Below are 27,799 nucleotides of genomic sequence, written 5' to 3'. Positions count from 1 at the left end.
TTAGTGTGCATAAACTGGTATTGAACCTTAACAAAATGTATTTGTTAAGGTTTTTTGCTCATTTTTAAAAATAAAAATAAGCATCTGTACCTTAAAGCTCCACAGACAGATGATGAAGGATGCTCTGTCTTTCCTGCAGTCAACAGAGTCTGAACTCAAGGACAAAACTGAACAAAACGCTGGAGCTCTTTTCTCAAACAGACACGTCCACCAGATTCTGCAAACACGTTATTTAAAAAAAAATAAAATAAAATAGTAGAGCCAGTAGTAATAATATGTTTCCTTCCCAGCATTTCTGTCTGTTTTACACAGAGGGGTCATCCTCCAAAGACACACACGTCACTTCTTTGAAATATCCGTTTTTAATCTCTTAGATTATGTACACAACTATCAGCCTTTGTTTTAGTTGTTAATATACATTCATGATTTTACAAAATGATATATTCCCCCCATTCTAGTTTCAACATTTCATAAAAAAAAAAAAAAAAAAAATTAGAGATGATCGAGCTGTAATGGCAGTAGCCAAACCTTTCAACCTTCAAACCTCAGGCACAAATATATGGAATTAGCACTTTAAACGTAAGACATAATGTAGGAGCTCAACTGAGACACATGTAAGGCGCTCTAGCTAACCTGAGCCTTGAAGTGAACAGTTTGCACCAGACGTCTTGCCGCCTTTAGCTTACGTTACATTGGAAGAGTTCACAGTTTTGTTTTTTTTTGTGCTTAAGAAGTACAAAAATGTCTTCCTTTTCCTACAAAAATGAACATAAACACCCTAATATCCAGAGAGACGTGTCTCTTTCCACTGGAAAATGGAATGCAAAGGAATGAAAGTGGAAAAACTTCAATCCATTTTCAGTCGGAGGTTCTGGAAACTCCTAAGATGTCCCCCCAAAAAAAGGGTGGGAATTTTCTCCATTCAACATGAAATGATGGTTAAAGTAATTAAAAGCAGCCAATTTGTTACATTTAGACAAAAAAAATATAGCAGTAAAATGCTTTTGAAAAGTGGACAAGTAGAAGTGAGAACTCTTTTTAAAAAAAAAAAAAGCGACAATGAGAGAAAATGGAGGTTTGTGGATAGAAAAGGCTGCTGGTGATGATGGAAGCCACGGAGGAGCAAAAGTGTGGAGATGTCGGCAGAAGCTCTCACTTCCTGATGGCGGCCACCGCTTTCTTGGCGGCGTCATCCAGGTTGTCGGCGGCTGTGATGGGCAGGCCGCTCTCGGTCAGGATCCTCTTAGCTTCGTGAACGTTGGTGCCTTACGGAGAGAGAAAAAAAGCAAAACGCGAGTAAAAGAGAGAGCATGGGAAATTACTCAGACAAATGGGTCTGAACAGAGAACCTGAAGGTTTCAAAAAGTCACATTCAAGACTTTTTAAGACCTAATTAATGCCACCTTGAATGAAAATTATAACTGAATAAAACATATAAAGGATGATTGGGAGATCCAAAAGTATAAATCGTGAACTTTCTGGGGTCTGCTTGTGGCTCTTTTGTGCTTCTCACTGCATATGACTCTCTATAGCTTTAACTCACATAGTGCCTAGCTTAAGAGTATTTCTTCTTCTTCTTCTTCTTTTTTTTGGCACCGAATGCATTTAGCCTCATATTGGTTGATGAAAAATGAAAGCTGTCCAGCCAACTGGGGATAATTTGCTCTTACTCATGATAGATGCAAAAAGCTATCCTAGCTAACAGGGGTATATTGGCAGCTAGCTACCAGTACCCTCAACCACCTTGAGTCACATGAAGCAGTGAAGATGTCTATGTGCAACTCAATATTTTGCCTGACAGAAAACTAATTACACAAGATGAAATAGTTTTGAAACAACAAAATTTAAGACTTTGATGAACAAATTTAAGTCCAGCTTGCATTTTAAAGATGGATTTCAGACATTTTAAGGCCTTACTTTAGACACAGGAATTTCAGACTTTTCAAGGATGCGCAGACATCCTACTTAACAAGGTTTGACCCGATCTGACATCTGGAGTTTAGAAGATAAACAGAGGAAGAGCTCCTCAGAAGGAATCACTCCATGGGTCAATGATAGGACATTCACCCGCTGATCCCAGAGCAGTGTTACGGCAATGTGTGTGTGTATGTGCATGCGTGGATGCTCCCCTGGCTGCGCCGAGGTCAGGGAGAGCAGGTGCTGGGTGACACACCGCTGATCACAGCCTTCGGTGAACCTGAGAGAAAAAGCCCAGAAACCTCCTGGAGGGATGTGCGGTAATCCCCGAGCCGCTGTGACACGGCGACTGGGCCGCACGCTGCTCAGCCAAACGCGAACCTGACAGCGGAGTCACAACACAGAGCGGGTAGGAGAGGCAAGAGAGGGCGACTGAGTGGGTGGGGGGGTAGGAGGGGAATGGTAAAGAGAGAGCAACAGAGCAAAAGGTCAAACGAAGCAGTGATGCCCCGGTGACTGCTGTAGGAGGCAGGAAGATTCAGCTGTTTGCTTGGCATTTACTGAGTCTACACACAATGGAAAAAAAACAAAACAAACATCTATTTACATCTAATCAGTCTCATCTGATCGACAGCTCTACTCGATCAGCTGATCTCCTGTTGTAACAAACCAGAAGGTCTCTTTTCCAGGAAGGGCTGAGATTATCCTCCAATCGGATTCTCCGTTTGTTCATAGGGTTCAAGGTGGTGAACCCTGACTGGTCCTTGTGCAAACTGCCAAAGTGATGCCTACAGTCCCTTATAGAGGTGTGTGTTACATTATTCCAGCAGTTCAAATAAGATCCTTATTCCATCTATGTGAGGTTCAGTGGAGCAGTAGGACGTTACTCATTTAAATGATTTGGAGATTTCTATGTTTATCAGCAGGAAACTATCATAAACAATTTGTTGGCAGTAATTCATGTAAACGGTGCCTTCCACAGGATTTTACAATTCTTGAGCTTTTAGGAGAGGAAGCAACTCTGAGCCCTAAACTGAACTTTCTGGGTGACGTGCAAAATAATGTCTGTTCTAAAAAAGGGCTTTCCAAATGTTTCCATTTCCAAACGTTTCCATTTGTTCCCACGGCGCTCCAAAAGGCATTAGCTTCTGTTCAGGGACCCCATTTAGTAAACACACAGACAATGCTAGAAAATATGTAAAATAAAAAATGCAGCCATTAGAATGTATCCCCCCACCCTGGATTGTATTCACTGTACAGTAATAATTTCAGTTTAGCATAAAAAATGCTGCCTGATGTTTTCTGGTTTTAGCTCTTAGGGCTTTTATCCACCTGATAAATTTGCCAATCAGCCAATCAGAAAGATGAGCAATGAACATTTCAATTAGTTATTTTTAACATATTTACCACAATAATTATTGATGAACATATTAGATTTTAAGATAAAAAAAAAATCACTTATTAGATTCAATTTTGTTATAATCAGCTTTTTTGTCACCCCTCATTTTCTCTCCAATCCTTTTGAATCCCCTCCAGCGCCCCCTAGTGGCCCTAGCCCCAACTTTGAAAAACACCAATATGAACACATGGTCTCCACTGTGAAACGTGATGGTGGCAGCATCATGCAGGTGGGAAGGCTGTTCTTTAAACCAAAGCATGATCATGCAGTAGGATTGGTTTTCATAACGTAACAGAGTGACCCTAAGTTTGGTTTTTTTGTGTGTAATTTTCACATTCATTTGTCACTTAATTTACAAGATCAATACCCGATTAACTGATCTCCTTGCAGCTTAAGCCGCTCTGGTTTTGGTCAGACCTACGGAGAAGGTTTGTGCTAGCTCAGACGCTCCCAGCTTGACCTCTGCTCCCCTGCACCCCCCCACCTCCTCCGGTTGGCGTGTAATTTGTAATTAAAACGCGGTACGTGAATCCTCCGGAGGCCCGGCCACCCTGATCAATAGACCTTTCATGAGGAATTCTATTACCAGCGCCACTTAGCGCCTAATATTTCACCTCTTTTGTCCAGCCGTATAAGTCACTCCATACACATTTTCCGCGAGCTCACACTCCAAAACAATCAATTCGGCGATGTGATTAATTAGAACGCGAGCAGGAAGAGACCTTGTTCTGACACGCGAGCGGGGGATAGGGTGTCTCGAGTCGTTTTCTCGCCAAGCGGCGGACGGTGTGCCGGCTCGTGTCTCAATTGCTGACGCTGTCGCTCACACAAACACGCAAAGAGAGAGAGAGAGAGAGAGGAACAACTGCAGAGCTGCTCACTTTACATTCAGCAGACTGACCAATGAGCTGCTCTAGGATTGATGGATCTATGATGCTCTGCTGTCAGACTTATCTTGCCAGATGATTAATTCAACAAGCTTAAAAACAATAGTGGACAAAAAACACAAGCGGAGAAGCTGTCACCGCAAATACATTATATAGGAGATTTCCTTAAAAACAAACACAAAAAAAGACAAATAAGAAAAGGGAAAGAGTGAAATAATTTAAACATTTTCTCTTCCCCCCCAAAAAAAAACGTAAATATTTATGAGCAGCAGTGGCGCGTGCCACATTGTTCCGATGATGCATCTGCGCTACCTGTGCTGCCCGTGTAAAGTGTGAAGGCAGGCAGGGAGCGGCACATCTGCGGGGGAGAGGAGGAAAAGTCATGCATTTATGTGCCGCGTTTTGCTGCACATGTGTGCGTGAAGGCTGATTGCGGTTCCGCTGTGAGCGGTAGGGAGCACTGATGGCTCACAGCGGCGGCCGCGAAGACGGAGCCCCGCTGGATGAGAGCGAGTGACCGAGTGGAGGAGGAGGATGAGAGGAGGAAGTGGAGGGGGATCCATGTTTATTCATGGAGTTCTCACCTGCAGCCACTAGGTGCTGCCAGAGACCTACTGACAGGCTGCAGTACTGAGCTTTACGCCTGTGTTCAGGCATGTAGGTTTCAAGAAATTACACAATCATTGACAAGTTTATTTACTTAGTAATACTGTTGAGAAAAGTTGACATTTATTTGGATGATTTTGAGCCAAAGCTCATGAAAAACTAGAAATGGGTTTCTTAGAAAGATAAAATAATACATAAAGATTTTTTTACGTTTGGTGTGGTTTGCTTTCACGTTTCACTTTTTCGCCAGCGGACTATAATTTGAGAATTATCATTGCTCCCATTTGACAGAAGTGACAGGAGGGAGATAAATCACAGACCTGGAAAAAAAAATCAAACATGGACGTCCTGCTTGCTGTTTATGAGCTGTCACTAGGCCTGTCACGATAACAAATTTTGCTGAGTGATTAATTGTCAAAAAAAATTATTGCGATAAACGATAATATTGTTTCAAGACCTTTTGACACTGATTTAATGGAAATGACTAATAATGCATGTGATTTCCTGCCATAGATAGATGCACTTTATTTTCAAAAGAACACATAACACTGGAACTGAAAAACATCAGCCTACTGAAAAGCATGGCAGTGTACTACACAGTTTATGTACTTCTTACAATATAATAACTCGTCCGTATTGGTTGTGCATCTGTCTCTCAGCTTCCTTTTAACGATACCTGGTACCTGTAAGGGTATCTTGCCTACATCTTGTATAAAATGCGAGTTATACTTTTTAAAACCATATCTCATCATTACCGATGAAATTAACCGAGAACCACCTCTAACCGCCAATATAAATGAGAATGCTCAGACTCCAATGCTAGAGGAACTTAATTTAGAACATTAAACTACATAAATTCAAAGCTACAACCGTGTGTGTTTTTTTTAAAACTCTTCAGACTCTGATTTGATATGAGCCGACAACAAACCAAAGCTACAACCAGATCTGCAGTCAGTATTTAGCTGTGTGTTACACTGCCACTTTACAACTCGTTTCTTTTGGAGCTCTCCTCCAATTAGGAAGCTCACTTGCGACAATTGAGAGAATGTCACTTTGATCCATGAGTTAATTACAGGCCAACTTTTAAAGAGCGTAACAAGGCCAGGGACCGTGCCAGTTTCTGCACAGCAGAACTTCAATTGATGCCACCGAACATAAAACTGTGACTAACTCTGTCGTAGCACGCCGACATCTGTTGGGGAAACTCATCTCTCTGACAAGCATGAAAAAAGTTGGGTCAGTTTCATACACAAAATGTATCTGAAGTGCCTCGGTGCAGACAGAAAGGCAAGTTGAGATAATGTCTTTTCTTTGGTTTTTTGTGAGGATGTTGGCAGTAGAAACAAGGAACACTTAGAGGGTCTTCATCATCCTCCGGTTAATCCGTTCTCAATCAAATTAATGGCTTAATCCAAGTCTGTGACTCTCAAACGGTGATGCTAGGGCCACTGGTGGAAAGAGTAGCAAAAGTGGACAACAGTGAACCATCAAGTGCTGGTGGCTCCTTATGTTGTGTTCAATGCACCTTTGAATTCGGAGCTTCGGTCTCTGGATAACATTAAACCCAACTAAACTGAGATCCTTTTGGTCGACATTTCCTCATGCATCCTTTGCACCATTTCAGACATTCAGATTATTAAATTATACCTCTTTCATCAGATATAATCTCTAACCCACTGTCTAGTGTATTAAACATTTTTTTCATATTTTTTTCAAACAGCTAAATTTTGCTAAAACTTATTTTTTCATAGAAATGCATGGGGAAGCTTTGAGATCATTGTGCTGCTTGAAGGTTAACTACCTGATCATTCCTTTCTGCAAGAAACACCATTTACATCTGACAAAAGGTCACAAGACGCTGGCTTATTACCAAGCGCGGCAGCTTTTTAACATCTTTTACCGTCTTTACAAAATAACGATTCAGATTTCATGATTTTGTTTTGGCATTGTAAAAGCCCTTGATATGACTCTCTGTGTTTGTGAACATGAGCCGCTCGCAGACAACAAAGCATCTTTATTAATACTATTTATAACCGAGCTACAGAGCTCTGCTCAGACACATACCGATTTCACTGGAACCTCTCAGGCAGAGGAGAAGAAGAAAAGTCACAAAAACCTGTTCTGCACAGGCGGTTGTCCACAGAGGTCACACAGGCTTTTGGGTCAACCAGACAGACAAAAAGCCTCCGAGCTGAGAATTAGGGCAAAGTTTTCAGTGAACGTTTACAGTTTAAGTCGCCGGTTCTTGACTTTCTCTTCTCCAGCTTAAAAGTTGTCCCTCCTCAGATTTGTATTTTATCTGATACATCAGCTTTTTATTTTTGATTAAACTTTTTTTTTTTTTTTAGAACATTTCTAGTAAAACTGCTTTAACATGTCTACTTATTTTAGCTTCAGCTTACAGAATGTCATTTACGGAGAAAATGCAATTCTCCCAGTGAATTTTTGCTAACTGCTAAACTAGCTTCTGGGAGCCACAGTGAAAGATTAGATGAGAAACATGACATTTCCAGTCCCTGAAAATCTTTTCCACAGCAGCTAGAACTGTTTACATGCAAGGCAGCCATATTGGATTTCAAGGTCAGGGCAGGTTAGGAAAATCCCAAATTTCTATTTTGGAATTTTAACTGTGTGAATTTTTTATTTATTTTTTTTTCAATTTTGAACTCAAAAATCCCCACTTCCGAGAGACAAAACAAGTTAGCAGATAACAAAAAAAATATTTTAAAAGTTACGTCTTTTTTTTCCTGTTGTATGATGTAAAACAGCAAACAGAAAAAGTCCAAGCTCAACTTCATGAAACATGCCCATGATAAAAAAAAATCTAAACTATTTTTAGAAAGAATAAATACTTAATTAAATAATAACCAACAGAGCCCCAGCAGTCTAACAGTGAGAGAGTAGCTGTTCCCATACTTGCTGACCTCTAATCTTTATGCAAAAAAAGAAAGTTCCTTCATATCAGAGTTACATTCTTCGACTCCGAATATGATTGCTGTATCTCACAGCAGTTGGAGTATTCCCTTTACGTCCCAGGATGAAGAACCGCCTCCGCCCTCATGTGTCCAACATCAAATGCCTCTCATTTGCAGGCAGAGCATGGGGCTCCTCGATGCTGCAGCAGCTTCTTCCTTTGAAGTGCTAGCCAGCCATTAATTTAAGTTTTCATGTCTTTTAAACTGTCTAGACCGCTGTTTAAGAAAGAAGTCGCGCGGCTAAGTCGGCCGGATTTAAACCACATATTTGACACTGGCAGTTTAATCTCCGGGATCATGTTTTTGGTGAACTCTAAAAAGCCTAACGTGGCAGCCAGAAGCAGCAGCAGCAGAAAAAAAAAAAAAAAAAAAGTATTTAAGATGCACAGGATTTATTCCGATAATCTAAATGCAGCTTTCTGCATTTCCAGAATCTGTTGGTACAATCTGTGCAGAATGGCCATTTAAAGAATAATGGCTCGGATTCCACCGAAGGTCCCGTTTTATCCTTATTAGGATCCAAAATCTCTTCTTAAATAAACAAGACGACACCTTTAAGCAAAAATCAAACCTCTCGTCTCCTAGAGAACGGCTCAGTGAGTCAATAGGTTGGAGAACGCAGTCACTCTTTCTCTCCCCTGGACCCTGAGGACTACTTAAAGGGAAAAAGTGTGCCTTCAAGTCGCAGCAGACAGCATACTCACAGGGCAACGAGTCCATTTTCCTGCTGTAGCCAAAGAGGGCAGTGCTGCACTTTCTCAAGGAGATCCCTCCTATTTATACCTTCAATATTTTTTTACCGCACATGCGTAAATATTTTCTGTTTTTTTTTCTTCCCCCAGAGCTGAATCTGTTAGACAAATATAAAATGGCAAGATTACAGTCATCCCCCCCCCCCACAAACATTAATACATCCCTAATAGCACCCTGACCACATGGCACCTCTCCTCTACATCTGGGAATACATAACTCTCCGCCTGTGCAATCAAGTGCCGTCTTTTAAAAAGAGCCTTTCCAATTAAAAGTGCGCCCGTTAATCCATTCTGATCCCGTTGAAGAGCGCCAGGCCGTGCTCGCCGCCCGGCATCCGGCCGAGGGAGCTGAGCTGATTGATTCCGAACCAATCCTCTCTGCAACGCTGAAGCCCGCGATGTAATGACCCACGACTAAAGCCTGGATTAGGCCCAGGCCAGGAGAGCACTGGTCGGGAGCATCAGACGGAGGCTGACCTTCTGCCACGTTTGCGAGTCGGGCTGAGTTACGCAGCCCTAATGTGTGACATGCTTCAACTTACTGAGAGGCGATTTTAATTGCTAATTTGGTTATTTCGAGTGCAGACAAACGTGGCGCTTGTGGGCCCTTCCTCTCCGGTAACAATTTAAATGAACTGGATGTTTCGACCGTGTGCTTAATCAGCCGGTTTGAAAATACACGGCGGGATGTTCCAGCAGAGCTTCTTTCCCCTCCGTTTGGCTTCAGAGTTAAAACGCACTTACAATTTTATTTCATTGTACTTCATCCAAGTCCCTTTACAGACAAACGTGACTGAAAGCAACGTTGACACTTTGTTTTCTTCTGAAAATGTGCCCGTTGACTGCCGCGCTACCGGCTAGCTGTCCATTACCGGCTACTGCACCTCCGCACACAGCCAGGTCGTGGAAGCAGGTTAAAAGCCTCGAGCTCGAAACTGTATATTAGATGCTAATAAATACACACCCTTCACTTTGTGCTCTGGACACACAACTAAGCAGGATCTTGACGATTAAGGTAAGCAGCAACTGGCCCCGTGTCGGTGAGAGCCACAGCTTCCCACACACAGTGGACTGAGTGGCATTAGCATATGCAGGTGAAAGGTGAGCCAATCAGTGCCGTGTCAACTGCTACTCTGACTGCCGCTAATGAAACGCGCAACAGAATGTGATGCGTGTGAAAAATGACTTGCTATTCTAACGGCGACGACGGGCTGCAATGGGAAAGGGGGGTCAAGCGCCATGTACACAACAGTGGCTCCAAAGTAGCAAACATGTGGAGCGAACATGTGGCTTACATGCAAAAGACTCTGTTTACTGCACAGCACTCTGAACGCACCATTCCAACAGCGAGACAATCATCAGAAAAGAAACAGAAAAGCTGGTTACAGAGTATATGAAGCTAGATACACGTACTAGAGTGGCCTAGTCAAAGTCCACACCAAAATTCAACTGCGAATCTGTGGCAAAACTTGAAAATTGCTGTTAGCAGATGCGCTGCGGCCAATCTGAGCTGGAGCCGTTTTGCGAACAAAGCGCATCAGTCTCCAGATGTGCAAAACCGACGAGGTTCAATAGGAGGCTGAGTAGAAATGAACACCAAACATTTCAGTTTGTAAGCAGTGTTTTATTTCCTGTCACTTCACAGTTATGCACTATTCTGAGTTGGTCTATCATAAAATCCCAGTTGTACTGGGACAAAATGGGAATATGTTCAATGGGCATCAATATGTTTTGCAAAGCACTCTGGACTGTGAATCAGAACCTCCAGAACAATTCATCTGTTTGCATGGCAGATCTTAAAGACGGGTCAAAACCTGAGACACAGAGAACAGCAGGCTGTGGGATTCCTTTTTGTTTTCCAAGACGCCATCATTTCCTATTCATATAAAACTTATATTGCGGTGAAGTGCTTTTAATATCGGCTAGAGGAAAATCAATGCGGTGTAAACCGTGTTCTGTAGGAGGACGAGGAAAAACGCTGGCGTGTCAGCGCACAAGCTACTGTTTTACCTTCGAGCCTGACCACCAGCGGGACCTTGAGCTCCAGCTCTCGACAGGCTTTGGTGATGCCGTTGGCAATGATGGCACAGTTGACAATCCCTCCAAAGATGTTGACCAAGATGGCTTCGACCTGTGAAAAGACAAGATATTTTAGCGTGGAAGCCGGCGACGAAGGGTTTTTGCAAGTTAATGCACAACATGTGAACTAACAGAGGATGACAAGAACATCTGGATTTAATAAAACAGTTTTTAGCCAATGTACAGGAAAAAAAGGGACTGCTGAAGAAAAACACAAGGGCTGCATGGATGGTGAAGCTGCCTGAAGAAAACCATTAAAATGCAGAAGAGCACAGAAGCAAGCTAAAAACAGAAGTAATTTGGGGATGAGATCAAAAGTTGTGTTTCTTAAAGGAGTCAACAAAGCTAATAATGGAAAATATCTTCTTACTATGTAATGGCGGTGGATCGATGCTGATGCTGGCGTTTTGGAGATATGTAAACTCAGACATTTTGGTTGAAAATTTGCACTATTCTCATATAAAGCTGAGCAACATGATTGGATGTTCTAGCGTGAAAATGATCCAAAACAAAAACACAGGTTGCGCTGTCACTGGCTACAGCAGAAATGGCGAAGGTTCACCTCAGTCTCCTGACCTCAGTGTCACCGAGATCTCAAACATGCAACGGCGCCTCCGCACACAGCCAGGTCACGGGAGCAGGTTAAAAGCCTCGAGCTAGAAACTGTATATTAGATGCTAATAAATACACACCCTTCACTTTGTGCTCTGGGCACACAACTAAGCAGGATCTTGACGATTAAGGTAAGCAGCAACTGGCCCCGTGTCGGTGAGAGCCACAGCTTCCCACACACAGTGGACTGAGTGGCATTAGCATACGCAGGTGAAAGGTGAGCCAATCAGTGCCGTGTCAACTGCTACTCTGACTGCCGCTAATGAAAACTGCAACACGATGCAGTGTGTTAAGCATCCACTGCTGCTCTCACAGCGATGATGGGTTGCCATGGGGAATGAAACAAGGGGATACACAACAATGGCTCCAAAGTTTTATACAAGTAAAAAAAAAATCATACACACACTTGGATAATAAAATAAAGTGCAACCAGTTGGATTCAGAAAGTCCCCTTGATAGCCAATAGTCCACCTGTGTGTACTTTAGTCTCAGCAGTTAGAGGTTTTTTAGGTGAACACTGGTGAGCAAACAGGATGATGAAGGTCAAGGAAGGCACCACAACGGCAAGGATACCTTGATGTTTAAACCAGGGATGGGTTAAAAAAATATAGAAAATTGTTTGACCAATCTTCTGAAAACGGAAAGAGTGCAGGACAATTTAAGAAAATGAAGAACCTCCTGAACAATGTCAGAGGAGGCTACACGTGGTACCGAGAACCCAGGGTAATTAATATTTTGATCACCACTGTGTGTCAAACTTTGTGTGGCCTACCACTGAAGGTGTTTAAGACTGGTCAAGATCCTGCCTCAAAATCAGAGAAAATATAGTAAGAATATACCCAGTGATGACGCAAAATATAGCTGTCAAAACCAAGTCACCACAAATGTAAGACAAACCCATAATTAGCAGGACTTATGGTCAGCAGATCTAGAAGTCGATTTCATTTTTGTTGCCAGCCATGTCTTCTACGACATGGATATGGTTATGGTTGGACAAACCTTCTGAATTTCAAATAGCAAGTTGTGCCAGACAATCTCGCCGTCTGCCGTGTGTTTACTTTCGCCGTCTCTGGTGTTCTTACGGTGAAGGGATCTTAAAGTTTCTCATGAAGTGAGCAGCTGAGACTGATATCAGGCGAGCAGAGAAACACAAGCAGCCGGAGTGTGCATGTGTGCGATTACACTAACAATCTAGCACTTGGTAATTACCCTGGCTAGCTCAGTGGAAAAGTAGACTTAGAGCACACAGGATTAATCCTCCGTGTTTGTTTATAATCACTGCTAATCTGTTAGCGCCGATTTGGCTGAGCAGCTTGTGGGGGTGTGCGCCCGTGTGCCTGCCTGTTGTGAATGTGTATGTTTCCAGCATGCGGTAATGATGTTTACGGGGGGGGGGAGATCAAGGACTTGGATTGCTATCAGAGCGACAGCCGTGGCATTGTCCTCGACATGCTATCCAAATGAGCATCTCCTTATGAGACGGCGGAGGATGACACGAGACCCAGAGAGCTCAGAAAGTAACTCTGAGGTGGGGAAGTACCAAAAAGACTCAGGCTACCATCTGAGGAAGCTGTTAGTGCTTCGTTTATTTTATTTTTTATGACTGAATTTCTAATGCGCGGATGCAACCAGAGATGGATAAAAACGGGTGAAAAGGCAGGCTAATGGCAGCCTTGAATCACAAACAAACATGACTCAGATGTTTCGATGCACAAGGAAGAAATTCTGAGAAAATATGTTGAAATATTAGACTAAATAAAAGCAAAGAATTGCACATTTTTGCTAAATACTTTTGACATCATCGGAACCAAAAAAGCAAGGCGTATGAGTTTATGGAACATAATCTAATCACTCACCTTGTTTTTTATTTTATTTTACTGAAGCATCTAAGTCTCATATTTCCAGCGATTTGATTTCTTTGGAGTTCAAAATGCTAAAGATAAATCCACGAGTTAAAGATATCGGTCTTCTCTGACTTCAAAGCAAGTAATATTTTCAGAGTCCAAGTCAAATCCCTAAAGACTGAAATTAGCATTCTCCCCTTGGATGCTTATAATTTAGACTTCTCAAAACACAGAACTGCTTAAGGTTATGAATCGCCAAACAACTTTTGCAGTTTACCTACAAGTCACAGGGCACACAGGAAGGAGGTGCTCTGCGTAAAAGAGGTTATAAATGAATATCTAGATATTCATTCAAAAAAAGTGTTTTGAACACCTTGAAAGATGGTGGTGGCAGGATCATACTTTGGGGATGTTTGGTGAGAGTCAATGCTGGTAGAAACCTAAATCCTAAACTCATGCCTGGTACCATATTGGAGAGCACAGCATCTGCAATGGTCCAGTCAAAGTTCAGACCTACAAACACAATATTTGACACACTTTTTTAGATTTCTGTTCATCAAAACATATAGAAACCTGATTATTTTCTCCCAATTTGCAACAGTGTTCGACTGTGTGTATGTTTATCACCTAAAATCATATCAAAATACATAAAATCTTGTGGTTACAACAAATAGTTGAGTGGCTATAATTGACTTCTAACTTAACCGCCGGAAGTAAAAGTGCATTTTCCCAAACTACATGTTCATCAAACTGTGATAATAAATGTTTAATGCACTTAATTAAACAATTTAACAAACCATCCAGTTTTCAGGTTTTTCATGAATGAATCTTTGAAAAAAAACCTCACACACACAAATGTTCATTTTATAGACATCACACAATATGGGATATAACTTAAAAAAAAAAATACATAAAGCACACAATGTAACACAATGCAGCTTGTAGTGGGGCAGCCACTACAAGCTGCCCCACTAGGGGGCAGTAGAGATTTAGACACCATATGCAGGCAAATGAGCAGTAGTTCTATTCTCACCATATCTACAGCCCATTTTTCAACTCTGTCTCTATTGGGAAGCACCATATTTCTTCCATTCATGCGTCTCCCATTGACAACAATGTATATTAATGATACACAGGACATGATTTATGCTTCTTGGCACAAACGTGAATGCAGTCTATAGAAATATGGATGTACGGAAGAGCAAGTTGTACTTTGCTGTAAGTTTGTTTTATTTTTCCACCCAGTCTTCGGTTTACAAGAAGGTACAAGCCAAGGAACATTATTCTCCCTGCGGAGGGAGAGAGATGTCGACAAAGAAGCGGATATTTGATTAGAAAAAACTGGTCTCCCACTTGTGCCTAGTCCAAGAAGAGACGCAACAAAACTCAAGCTTGCATTTATAATCTTCTGTGTATATCCATTTAGTCCCAGTAGTGTTACATGGGGGTTAAAACGATTCAATAATAAGATGGTCAAGGCAATAGGAGCCAAATTTAGAGCTGATTTCTCATCTCCTGCAATCAAAATCTCACATTTCTCTCTTCCATGTAGGTTCTCTATGCCTCTGAAATCCAGCTTCAAGCCATGAATCAGCCCTGCACACTTCAATCCGCCAGAAAAAACCTTCCAAATCCCACTCCAGCGCATTTTACCTCCCCGTTACAGAAGAACAGTCTTTTCCTTAAAGGCGTTCATTTAAGGTGAGCTAAGCTGGCAGCGGGGTAGGTTCCTTTCATCAGAGCTCGGCATAAAGGCATCAGGTACAGTATAATGTGCCAGCTCGCTCTTTTTCAGCGGATCTTTGTGCTTTCTTTCACTCGCAGAATGAGCTCCTACCTTTTTTTTTTTTTTTTTACCTGGGTTCTGGTGAAATTATTCAAATTTTGCAGAATTAGATTACTGCTGCTGGCGTTCCAATGCCATGCCAAGGTTTCTTTCGCATCGAGTAAGAAAAAAAAAGGGCCTTCACCAGAGAAACAAGCTTTTCTGCCTGCTTTTATACGCCCCACTAAGTGCATTTAGGCCAAGAAAGAAATGTAGCCCAAACAATTTGACATGCTCATGTGAATCTATCCTCCTGTCTGGGCGCTTTCGTGAGACGTGTGTCTGTGATGCATCTTGCGTTGGGCTCGTCTCATAACTGAGCGTCAGCTGCCGTCTGAGTCGTCTCAAATGTGCATTGGAAAGTAACGCCGCACGGCACAGAAAGTCTTTATAAAATTGATGCTTCGAGCAGCAAACAAACAGGTTTTTGCTTTTTCTCCTCCAGACTTTCACTCAGGGGACAATACACACATTGTCTCTTTCTACAAGGCTCCTTCACGAGTTCCTGTGTTCCTGAATTATCACGAAAATACACATTTTCATGCCCGTATTCCTGTTAAGTGTCGCTAATCTCTCTGCAGAAGAGACAAGGAAAAGCGCCCTGCTCTCTTTGTTAGCAGGAAGCTGATAGGAGGAGGAAAAGGCAGCACTGAAGATGGGTGCGTGTGTGTCTCTCTGTGGCCTATTAAGGGCTATTGTTCTGTCTTATCTGCTGGAGACAGCCTGTACAGTCGCCGCCTGCTTTGGCAGGCCTTGTTTATTCCTCTATGATCTGCCGCGGGTCCAATGCTCAGCCCAGAGGGCAGAGGTTAACGTGCAAGCTTTCCAATCTCATGGCGGCCGTTAATTATAGATTTTGGTTTGAAAAGACAGGAGTGGTTTCGTGAACAGGTTTAAAAGGGAACGTTTGCTAGAGGTATTAATATTTTTGAAACCTCTGAATCAGGACGTGAGTGATACATTAGGCTGCAGAGGATTAGGATGTGTTGCCACTTGGTCAAAGAAGAGATATATCTCATCTGTGATCTGTCATCTTTAGTTTTATTTTTCTCCTTCTTGTTTAGTAAATGGCCTCCATGTAGTTATTTGGGTTATAATTAAAGTCACTGTGCTAAGTAACTTTCAATTTTACAAAACGTTACACTTTGCTAGCATTGCATTGGACACACTATTGCCTTCAGGCGAGCCTTCATTCTTGGAGGACAGGCTACGTTCACACAGCAGATAAATGTAACTAAATCCCTATTTCTTCACGGCGGTCTGAATGGCCCAATTCCAATCTTTCGACTAAAAACCACCCGACTTGTGCCACTTCCATATGTGGTACTAAATTGGACATGTATCTGGTAGTTTTCAAAATGTCTGCAGCCCGATCCATCAAGTTGCATTTCTTTACATAATCAGAGGTGAATGTTCGGTCGAGACAGTTTTAAGGAGAGGCGCTGACAAGTTGAGTCAAAAGTGTTTCTTGGCATTCTGAACTTTTGAAATATGTCACTCCTGGTTCCGACGGCACATCCAGACTTGGAGTTAATGCTCCACAAAAGGCCATTGCTGTTAGTACTGCTTTCATTGTCTAAGCTTCCTTCATTGTATTATGATCTTAAGACAATAAAGTAGTTTAGAAAATACTTAGACAAGTGTCCGATGCTGGTGATTCCAACAACCATGCCAAGTTTAAGTCACTTAAATCTCCTTTTTTTACCCATCCCACTGCTGGCTTTGACTTCTGCCGCGGGTCCATGACAACATCTACATGTTGTCATGACAACATGTAGATGCCAACTGCACAAAGTCAATGAATTGATTGTTTAATTTGCTATTTGTTTTGACAACTTTAGAAGGCGTACCTGATAAAGAGGTTAGCAAGTGTATATGTAGATGAAAAAGACACCAAAACTTAAAAAAGTACCAAAAATAAAAAAACAACTATCTATTGTGATTGGAAACACAAAATACAGCTCAGCTACAACACAACACTCAATGGTAAACTTGTTTAATTCATTAAAACAATGCCCACTTTGAACTGGCTCTTCATTTTGGCAGTAGAGCAACCAATTTGTCTCTTGTGCAAGAGTGCCAATAAAGCCATGCTCTCAATGAAAGACAGATCTATAAATGGGAATCTAATTCGGTGAGGCTCGGTTCTGTCACAACAAGAACGTTTTTTGCCAGATCAAATCTATTCTTATTGAGGCTACAAATCAAGAAGAAGAGAGCGATGTAAAGACAAGACGAGGGAACAGAGGGTGACGAAGTCAAAGAGTGAGGTGAAGTGAAACAGATGGGAGAAGAGAGATGGCGAAGAAAAGGAACGGGGAGAAGTGATGGGAAATGGTGCAGCCATTGCCTTCCATTGAAGGCTAGGATTGGCCTGCCAAAGGAGGATAAGAGGGAAATAATTATCCGGCCTGTTGAAGCATGACAGTCTCTTCTTGGGACTGCAGAGAGACAGACTGTGCGTTGTGTCAAAGATTGGCCGTGTCACTGGCAGCGGACACTTCTGACAAACAGTCGTGTCTGAAGTTTCACTAAAAGATAAAAAAAATATAAAAAATCCACAAACTGGTACCTGGATAGCCGTCTGACTGACGCACAGGAATTACATGTTTATTATTTCACAATTTCATACTTGTCAAACTCAAATTTCAAATTTTTTTAGCAGTTTTGGGACATCTGAACTGCTTAAATACAAGAATTTACTTTTTTGTTGCAGAGTTAAACAACTCAAAGCTGACTTTTGAGTTTCAGGGAATGATGCAGGGTGATTGTGCCGTTTTGTGCCATTTGCACTAAATTATGCCAGCTCTGTTTGATGTTCAGTAGGCCATGTCTTGGTACCCTAAACATGAATGGGAATGTGCTACAATAAATGGAAATGATGTAGTCATAGTAGTTAGGGATTTCACCAAGAACAAGAGGTCCGACTCAACCTGAAACAGAGGATAGGCAAGTGAGCCGCTGTGACAAGAACAAGATGACGAAGAAAGAAGAAGAGAAAGTAGTACTAGTGCCCATTTAATCAGTTTTTAGCTGATGCATTTATTGAAGAGGAAAAACACAATTTGCTTAGTGTTTGACTTGCCGATAACTGATTTTCACCTGCATAATCATATAGGAGCTATATTTTAATACCTAACCCTGTCTAGATAAACACTAAAGGCTTCAAAGCCTCATCACCAAAGATAAATCATTAGAATACCAGTAGAAACATGCAAAAGGCTTTTCAGCTGTTATCAGGAGGGTTTATGCCACTTTTCAAATAAAATGCAAACAAAAAGATTATTCCAAATCAGGTACTCCTTTGTTGTTTTATCTTTTGCGTATACCTTTTCTCATTCACTATCAGAAAAAAAAAAACTTCTTTGTCGAATAAAAATGATTGTAATGCTCATCTAAAAGGAGTAGCAATAACCTTTTGCCTAACTGAGTCTTTGGCAAAAATCTTTATAAATCCATAACAATCAATGATCACGCTCACCTGCATCCAAATCTTTGAGTGCTCGCATGTTTCCCTGAGCTCTCACTCACATCTAAACCCATCAGCTCTTTGATTTCCATCGTTTTATCCCCAGTTTAGTCAATAGAAACCCAATCAGGTGCAACAACGGTTTTCTTATGGTACGGGGTGAAAAAAGGGGGGGATGGATTGAGAAAGGGTGACGTCTGGTAGATCAGGGAATAGATCCTGGAGATGGCCTTTACTTTAAAATGTGAGGGGAGAAAACTAGTGAGGTTAAAGGCTGTGACATTTTCATCATGGCTGTGTTTAACCAGCCATTCTAACCTTATCTGGAAAAAAAAGGAAGAAGAAAAGAATAAGGCAGCCTTTCTGAACTTCTATTGAGTCGGGTATTGCCCATCGGGGCTTAGCAGGAAGTCAAGCTAAGCCTTAGCATGCGGGACAAGTTGAGCACAACGTTTCACCTCGCTTAACAAGCCTTTAGAAAAAGAGATAATCAGGCTGCACAGGTGGGAGGGGCTAGGACCGACGCTCCAAAACAACAACAAAAATCAACTGCAAAATTAGCAGCAGGGTACACGTCGTAATTTCATAGCCACTAATAATTATGATTTGGGTTTTAATGGCAGGTTTGGACCAAATGGGATCAGATCTATTCCAGTCCCCGCCATTTGGTGTTGACAGTCGAGAGATAAAAAAAAAATCTCGCAGCATGTGGTGTTTAATGTTTGTAATCATTCGCCGTCTGATTCACTAACTGCCAGGCTTCCCTATTAAAATCATTCTAAACATGTTTGACAGGTGGGAGAGGCACAAATAATGCTAATTAGAGTAAATAAAAACTCTTATGTGGCAAGCAAACACAATAATAAAAAGCTCCAATGCGTCCTGACTGAAAGGATTTATTTACATCGTTTCTGTTTTCCCCTTTTTTCTCTCCAAAGGTAATTCTTTAATTTGTTTTCCGTTAAAAATGCAGGACAAACAAGCAAGAGCCTCTTGACTGATCTCGCTTTCTATTGCAACGGTGTGTAATCACTCGAGGATCGTCAGGTTGCTTCATGACCGCGTTCGTCACAGTATTCACTTTCAGTTTATATGCGACGCATTTGTCAAGACAAGAAACAGAAAATAGGTCGTTACTCTGTGTGAGGTGAGTGGTGCAAGATGCGTTATAGTGGGAATAAAAAATACTTTTATTCTTTTATTTCTATCCAAATAAACCTAGTCCTTGTCAAGCTGCAAACTCCTGTAACTAACAAAGCCTGTGATAACTTGTTCCACATTTTCACTTCATGCATAATTTAATCAAACTCTTGAACCCTCTCCTTGTTGGGTAACAGAGAAAACGTGTAGTTTCATTCCATAAAAACAAAGCTGTCGCATGAAATGGTAACAGCACTCCTACGGAGAAACAAAACAAGTGAAAAGAAAAAGAAAAACACAATGGAGTGTATAAAAAATTTATCTTAAAGACACTAAAACAAAATCTTATGTTGTTCAACAAAACTCGTTTCGGTCTCAACCTCTCACAAGTAACTACATACTTAAGTTTATTAACAATAACCATTACGCTGTTAGAGATTTCCTTTTCGGAGATTAAATGTCTTTCTCACCAACCTTCAGACGTCTGATATGCAGGACAGCTGAAGGTCGGGTCAAACGCTACGTTACAGAAATGGTCACAGCACGTATCCTATTATACAACATAAAAATATTCATCCAAGGTGTAATAATGACTTCTTCATTTAAGAATTTAACACTTTTCTAACCTCAGATTTCTACAGTTCACAGTTCTTTGCAGACGTCTATTTAGTCGATCCATCAACCCATCCGTCGTCTTCCTCTAATCCAAATTCAACTGGTACTAGAAACCATTGTTTCTTTAAGCAGACTTGCAGAAATCCTGCTTTTCTGCAGGATCGCAATGGATGGAGAAGAAGGTATGTGACAGGAAACCTCAGGGTCTCACTTTTGATTTTCACAGACTATGTAGTTCTGTTGCCGTCCAATGGCCATGACCTCCATTATGCACTTGAGCGACTCGCAGCCAGGTGTGAGGCGGCCGGTACGAGAGTCAGTTCCTCAGACTCTGAGGGGAAAAGGTGGAGTGTTCCTTCCAGGTCGGAGGTCAATGTTTGCTTCAAGCAGAGGCGTCCTGAAACATGTCGCAGTTAAAGACTTTCCTCATGTTGTGCAGCTCCAATCCAAACACATACAGTCCGTCTTTTTGTTTCGATGGACAAAACTGGGTATTTGTGAAAATAGGTTTAATGAAACCTTCTTTCTTCCAGCCATTTTGCTCAAAGCGTTCAAAGCTTGAGGACTATCCTCATCAAAATGTACAAGGCTAATGTTTCTACAGCTTCCGCATCGTTTTTGCACTCGAGTTGCTGTACGAATCTGAAGCCTCTGAAAGTCAGCTTTGCAAGACATGCTTTGCTATGCTGCACATCGTTTGTAATGGAGATACAAAACAGCTACGCATGTTGTTATTTTTGGAGGCACAGGATCAATTTGATGTTGAAAGGCTTCATGGAGTTAACATACCCCGACAGGCTCGGATAGTCACCGAAGCAGGTGCTGAGCGTACAACCGAGATGGTGAGAACGGCTACTGGAGAATTTCAAAACCCTCACATTGAGGAGGGGGTTTAATACCCAAAAACATCTGCAGTCCCGAGAAGAACTGTCTTTTAATCTAGAAACCAACTAAATCAAAAAACAAAACTGTGGCCCTCTGGATACGACTAAACACTAAGTGTGCTTAAATATCACATTATCAAATAAATGCAGTTTTTACCTGTTTGCTACCGAATTATAGTTTCTTAAGACAAAATCAACAACTTTTTTTGCACCAACAATTGAGAGTTTATTGCAGATTTTTTCTCAAAAATTGTCAAAACTTTCTTACTTGTGCTAAGCAGCTGCCTCAGTCTTAATTGATGTCAGATTATAGTCCATGATCTGTACAGCGAGTTATAAAAAGTCACATTTACATCATAAATAAGCGCAAATATTTCCAATTTAGTCTCCACAAACATAAAACCTTGGACTGACTGAGAAGATGTTCAGTAATATTATTTCATTTTAAGAATTCATTGATATTTTAACGGTTTGTGAACGGGTTTTATCAATGCACTCTGGCACAACCGGCCCTTTAAGAGCAGTCATGATCTTGATTTGGCCCAAAACAAAAATGAGTTTGACACCCCGAGTGTAGAACTTAATCAAATATATCCAGGCTTTCAGCGTTTCCTATTCAAATTTAATAAAACTTTTAGAGAAGCATGACACATCAAAGTCCACAAGAGAGAGACAGAGAGAGACGGAGAGAGAGAAAGAGAAAGAGAGACAGAGAGAGAGAGAGAGAGAGAAAGAGACGCCACACACGATGCAGAGGGAGGACGGCAGAGCTGCCTCGGTCGTGAACACGGGGTTCGTCAGATATCAGTGAGGGATGTACAACTCCCCTCCTGCTGCTCACCTCGAGGTATCACAATCTCCCTGAACCCCTTCTGTGTACTTACACTCACCAACACACGCACACAGACACACAAACTGACAGGCGCACACACACACACAAACCATTTTGTGCTGAATTGAACTCAACAATTGGAGCCAACGTAGGGCAAGCATATTATTCATTCCTGGAGGGAGTCGTGTCATTACTGACAGGCAGACATAAATATTCCTGAACCCCTTCACCAAGGGTTAATAGCTGTCCATCAGACAGCAGTGGCACACACAGGGCTGTGTGTGCCCAGTGTGGACACACACAGTATGGGTGCGTTCAATGGTATACCAAGGTTATTTGTGAAGATTGAGGGGCAAAAAAAATCTCGGAGAAATGAAAAAAGGGATAGAAGGCGATGGTTAACGGTTTAGCATGTTTAAAAGGAAAAAGAAACATACCTAATGCTACATATACGGAAAGATTTTCTCGCCACTTCACAATGACGTCTGAGTTAAAAAGTTTCAACAATGTTCCTGTGTCGTCTCTTAGGCTGCTTCGCTCAGAGCAAGAATTATTTCATTAGACTGAAGGAATGCACGACAGTCGGGGAATAGCATACCTAATCACCTCAGAGACCCGGTACAACAAACCAGCAGCTGAATATGAAAGTGCCAACATTTCCCACTTTGTTCCTAATGCCGCACGGCCAATCAAAATTAATTTATTTTAATGTATGCACACAGAAGGTCAATTATCCAAATGATTCCAGTTCAGATTGCACCTGATCTTGAGAGCCAATGAGCCATGGAAAGGGCAGATGGGTGTTCTTTGCAAGGCAAATCATCACCCCAACTCTTTTTTTTTTGTCACCTCCGTACCATTTACATGTCCAAAATGTGTGGACCGTTTGCTCACCTTTAGTGAAATGCATTCCAATAATAGATAAATAGCTTAACATTTAACTTGCACAGAAGGAGCGAGGGCAGAGAGTAGACCAAGACCAAAATTTCCATATAAGATATGAAGCTCAGCTGTTAATCTGAAAGTCTGAGAAGTAAAAGAAAGTCAGAATTTCACAAAGAAAGTGAGTATGGTAAATACAACTATACTCGTACTTCATTATTGGCTTAATCATTATGTTTCATTGTGTGTTATCTTTACAGTCTGTTGAGGTTCATTCATAGATCCTCATCATTCTAACTTTAACCAGCCAATGTCTTTTTTTTTTACATATTTGTTAAAACTATCACTATGTCCTGACAGTACAATATGTGACAGAAAACCTGTAAATGTTTTTATTCATCATAATCAACCCACTGCTTTACTAATGGTTGGAACTCACTGACTAGTGATAGATTTGTTAGCCACAGTTTGTCTTGGCGTTCCACAAGGTTCACTGCTTGAGACGATCGACTTTATGCTTTCATTTCCATGTGATGAACCCATTATATAGCACAGGATGAGCTTTCACTGTCATGCTAATGACACTTAGCTATTTTCAGCGACAAAGGCTGAAGGTTTGGATCTATTAAATAGATTAAAAGCATGTCTTTAGCATATAAGGTTCCATATGTTTTAATTTGCAGCAGCTAAATTCAATTTAGCCACTGAATGCCTTAAACCATATCATATAATTAATTGGCTTCACTGGATGGCAGCACTCTAGCTCCAAGTAGAAGTGTTTTATTTTTGACAGTGTAAAAACAAGTTTCTAAAACTGTTTCCATAGTGGGTATGCTATAGTGGGATAGCATACAATTACAAGATCAATGTTGAACCATCAAAGTATTGATAAAAAGCAATTAATCCACATTTTTCATATCGTTTTAAAATGTATCTCTGTACTCTTAAGAAGGCTTTAGGATCCATGCTACAGTCATTCACAGTCATATTCCAAAAATTTTAATATTATTGAAAAGTGTACATATTTTAGCAACTCAATTCACTAAGTGAAACACTTTACAGGGTTTCCTCCAGTGTATTATAAGCCTGGCGGGCCGCCAGGCTTTACTTGTACCCCCACCAGGCTTAGCATTGCTTATTTGCTTTGTTTAATGTTTGCATTTTTTAAGACTTCATAGTTGGCGTTCAGATATTAATCTTCAAATCACACACAATTATCAAGTAATATTTTCAAATTTTGTGTCAACTTTAAACATTTTTAACTCAAAAACACAGCAGACTGCTGGATGTACAACTGTCGACCGCTCAACCACCAGGCTTAGCAAGTTTTCTGGGGGAAACCTCACTTTATATAGATTAATTACAAAAAACTGATGTTGTCCAACATTTTATCAGCTGCCTATAGCTAAAGAACGGACAACAATTAAGATTGGAATATTACATCAGATCAAGAAAAAAGAAATTGTACAGAAATGTTAACATATCTTTAATACCGGCTCGAAGGCTGTAATTTTCAAAAGGTGCTTTTAATTTGAACAGCGAGTCCATCAGAACGCTCATACTCTAATGTAAGGTTATTGACTGCATTTCAGATAAAGCGTCTCGGGCGGTGAGAGTTCATCAACCTGGCTAATTATATTCCCGTGAGACCAAAGAGCATCATTTCAGGCGCCGAATAATAATCTACCTGCCAAATGTTGCATCAGCACAAGTTGATCTAGTAAAGAATAACCGTTGTTTTTTAAAAACAACATGTCTGACAGTGATAGACTTATAATATTTTGTTATTCAAATGGAATGGCATTACGTTTAGTCTAAAAGCTCATTTTTTTAAAAGTATGAGTTGAGAAGGATTGACAAAAAAAAGTCTCTGCAAAAATGTGTCAATTTTAAAGTGCAGTTTGGACCTCACTCTCTTCACAATACAGTAAGTGGCACTGTTACAGCAATTCTCATCTGAATATGTTTCATTCAGGCTTGCAACATAGTGCAACAGTTTCCTCAGAAAACATGAAAAGCTGAAGTTACTGAGTGACTCCTTTAAATTGTGAGGCAAGGTGATGGTAGCCAACATGGAACGACCAGGTAGGTAAAAAACCCCGACTCAATAAACATCTCATACAGAGCAGCACAGAACATAAAAATGTTTGGACTGGTAATAGCAGATGAAAAGAGTGGACAGCTGTTGTTAGTATTACAAGTGAAGAGAGAGGCCAAGGAAAGATCCCACAAGATCGATGGTTTGTTTCAGAGATCAATTTATTGTCTTTATGTGTAATTCAGAGCTCAACCAAACAAAGTATTCACTCTCCACTTTGGTTCGTCAGTCTTCAACCACTCCCCATGTGGTTCCTACTGGGGTCTGGAGAACCGAGCTTTAAATTTATACAAACTGACAAACCTGTTTGCAACAGATGGGAGCAATTAGAGTTTGATTTTCAAAGACCTACATATGCATCCGAAAACTGGTGAGACTTCTTATTGACTCCCACTGTTCCTGCTGGTTTCTTTCTGAACTAAGAGAAAAAAATCCGCAATTAAAAAATAAACAAAAAAAAAACAAAACAAATTCATTAATCTCAAGTTTTTTTAAGCTGAAAAGAAGAATTTATTTCATAGAGGATCTCTCAGACGTCTTACAGGGAAAGGGAATCAACCAGTCGCTCCCTGCTGACTTTCGATGGAGCTGAAGAGCAGAGAACAGCATATTAATTAGCCGTTACGGGTTTCCGCAGGTATTAGAGGGATCAAAGAAAGCAATACAAGTCTCAGGAGAAACTGAAGAGGCCGACCGGCTCTCAGATCGATAGAGGTCACAACTGCAGGCTTTCTCTGTATCACGACGGCCAAATAAGCTCAACAAATAATGTGACCTTTGAACTCCAACAGAAGATGATTCAATTGACTTAAGGTGTCGGAGCAACATACGGGTTGCTTTACTTAGAAAAACAAGCAAATCCTTCAAGTGGGCTGCAAGTAGTGGATCCACACAACCTGGTGCACATCTCCTAATGTCTCCCTGTAAAACTCAGAAACTAGAACCTGTTGTTCCAAAGTGCTTACACCGCGCTCTTACAAAGTGATGCAACATAGTGGCAAAACTTGCTGTAAACAAATCAGTTTGTATTCCCACAAAAAAGAAATCTAAACTTTTTTTTCGCCAACATTTTAACAGTATTTTTCAGTCAAGTGAAAATGTAATAATATATCAGCAATTTTTTGCTCTATTTTTAGCAATGTAAATGAGGCAATATGTTTACAAATGCAAAAGTATCCACCTTTCTGTGACTAATTCAGCAAACACTGAATTTGTCATAGAAACTTTATTAAAGTGGATTTGGTTTAGATACTTGGTTAACAAAACAAAGTTCGACATTCGTGTTGAAGTCTCGGTTATTGGCTGTTAAAAATCCTTCAGGCAGTTGGACGTTTTTGTTCGCGCCATCATTTCAAAGTGGGCGAAGACCGTTTTCGCTCGATTCTTCACTCTTGTTCATAGCCATCTCTCCACGAGATTAAATTAGCCATGATCGTTTTTGTTTTTCTTACCAACCACTGAAACAACCATTCAAGTGTCTGAATGATACTAGAGCCTCTATGCTTTATAGAGGCTCCAAAAACAACATGGTTCATCTTTCTGTTTGAGCCTCAGGACTAATCTTACATAACTAATATAGTTTCCTTTATTCTTTTGTTTCCACCTCCCCACATGTTTGCAGTAGCACTTATCTTAAGCATTTTCCCGGTGGCAGGTGCTCAAAGGTAGGACAAGAATCTGGATAAAATACAGTTTGCGGGGATGAAAAATGAACTGCAGAGAAGCTTTGAGTGAAGGTTGTGTTGAGGCACTGTACAGACAGCAAAATGAGAAACTGCAGAAGATGAGTGGAGAGGGAGGGAAGTTCTGGATGGATGTGTAAAATGGGTGGAAGAGTGTAGTGGGGGGTTGTCCTAGCAGTGATTACATTGTCCATCAGGCCGCAGGACGGCCTGCATCAGCCCACAGGATTGATGTTTGACAGAATAATTAGAAAACTGTCTCAGGCTGTAATCACTGGAGCTCATCTTGCAGAAGACGACTTCCATTCCCTCGCCGCCACACACGCACACACACACACACGTACACGCACACACACACACACACGCACGTACACACCGACACGCAAGTGGGAGCCATTTGTGGTTGACTGGGTGTACGGGACGGCGGCCTGATAGAGTGGTAAGATGGGAGTGTTCCAGTTTATTCTTAACCAGCTGAAAGACTTTATCTGCAGAGGTGGGGTCGGCAGAGGAGCGCGGCACCTCACACGCCGGCTTACCGAGGGCGCGAGACAGGGTGATTTTTAAAGGTGTGCGGTGACTATTTATGGAGGGAGGGTAGAAAAATGAATTGAGTGGAGTTTTATCGCCGTGGCTGGCAGAGCCCACACATGCGCTAACCCTGCCCTCTTTTGACTCGATTAGTTCAGAGCTACCGTTTCAGTGCTGCGTCCATCAGTGCAGACACTTGACACAGTCCAGGCCAGCAGCTCCTGTGGCAGGACATGTCTCTGCAGGATTTTATTTATTGCTGCCAACCAATGAGCTTCACACCACGGAAATGTAAAGTATTTATTCTAAAACTTTTAAGCATTTATGCATAAATCGACTTTTGTCAGAAAAAAAAGAAAAAAAAAATTGGTGGTTATTCTTTATTTTATTTTTTATTTTTTTTGCAAAAATCACTTTTGACAGGAGTAGCCCAATCTGAAGTGATTTGAGCTATTTTGCTCAAATAGCTTTGTAAATTACTAAATTAATGTAAGCCTTAGATATTTACTCACTTTCAGACCTTTGATTCACTTTGGGTTGTCTTGTAATGAAGAGAAAAACAGATGGCGCATCACCTAAAAGCTTTTTACAAGCACCACAAAAGATCAGCGTAAAACAAAACGTAATTTATTCGTCTTCAGCCAATGTTGTTTAGAAAACGAAGCTTTTGAACGCTGACCAAATAGGTAACACTTTATAGGACTGACATAAGACTGTCATGAACATAAAGAAGTCTTTATTAATGTTTATCACTGTCGTCATGAAGTGTC

At 41.0% G+C, this 27,799-nt stretch overlaps 1 protein-coding gene across 1 annotated transcript in view; it reads right to left on the bottom strand.

Annotated features, from left to right (window-relative positions):
- Nucleotides 1-343: 343 nt before the first annotated feature.
- The window catches only part of suclg2 (succinate-CoA ligase GDP-forming subunit beta), a 106,063-nt gene continuing 78,607 nt past the window's right edge, over nucleotides 344-27,799 (bottom strand). Inside the window, exons 10-11 of the mRNA XM_014967238.2 lie at nucleotides 10,547-10,667; nucleotides 344-1,265 (exon numbers count right to left, since the gene is read on the bottom strand). Of these exons, the coding sequence (XP_014822724.1) occupies nucleotides 1,153-1,265; nucleotides 10,547-10,667 (234 nt within the window). The 3' untranslated portion in view covers nucleotides 344-1,152. The remainder of the gene's footprint in view (nucleotides 1,266-10,546; nucleotides 10,668-27,799) is intronic.

This window comes from Poecilia mexicana, unplaced genomic scaffold, assembly GCF_051168715.1.
Source record: "Poecilia mexicana isolate PSO_F unplaced genomic scaffold, ASM5116871v1 scaffold_5, whole genome shotgun sequence".
NCBI lineage: Eukaryota > Metazoa > Chordata > Actinopteri > Cyprinodontiformes > Poeciliidae > Poecilia > Poecilia mexicana.
The sequence above is the reverse complement of the archived record's forward strand: the minus strand, read 5'-3'. Positions and strand labels throughout refer to the sequence as shown.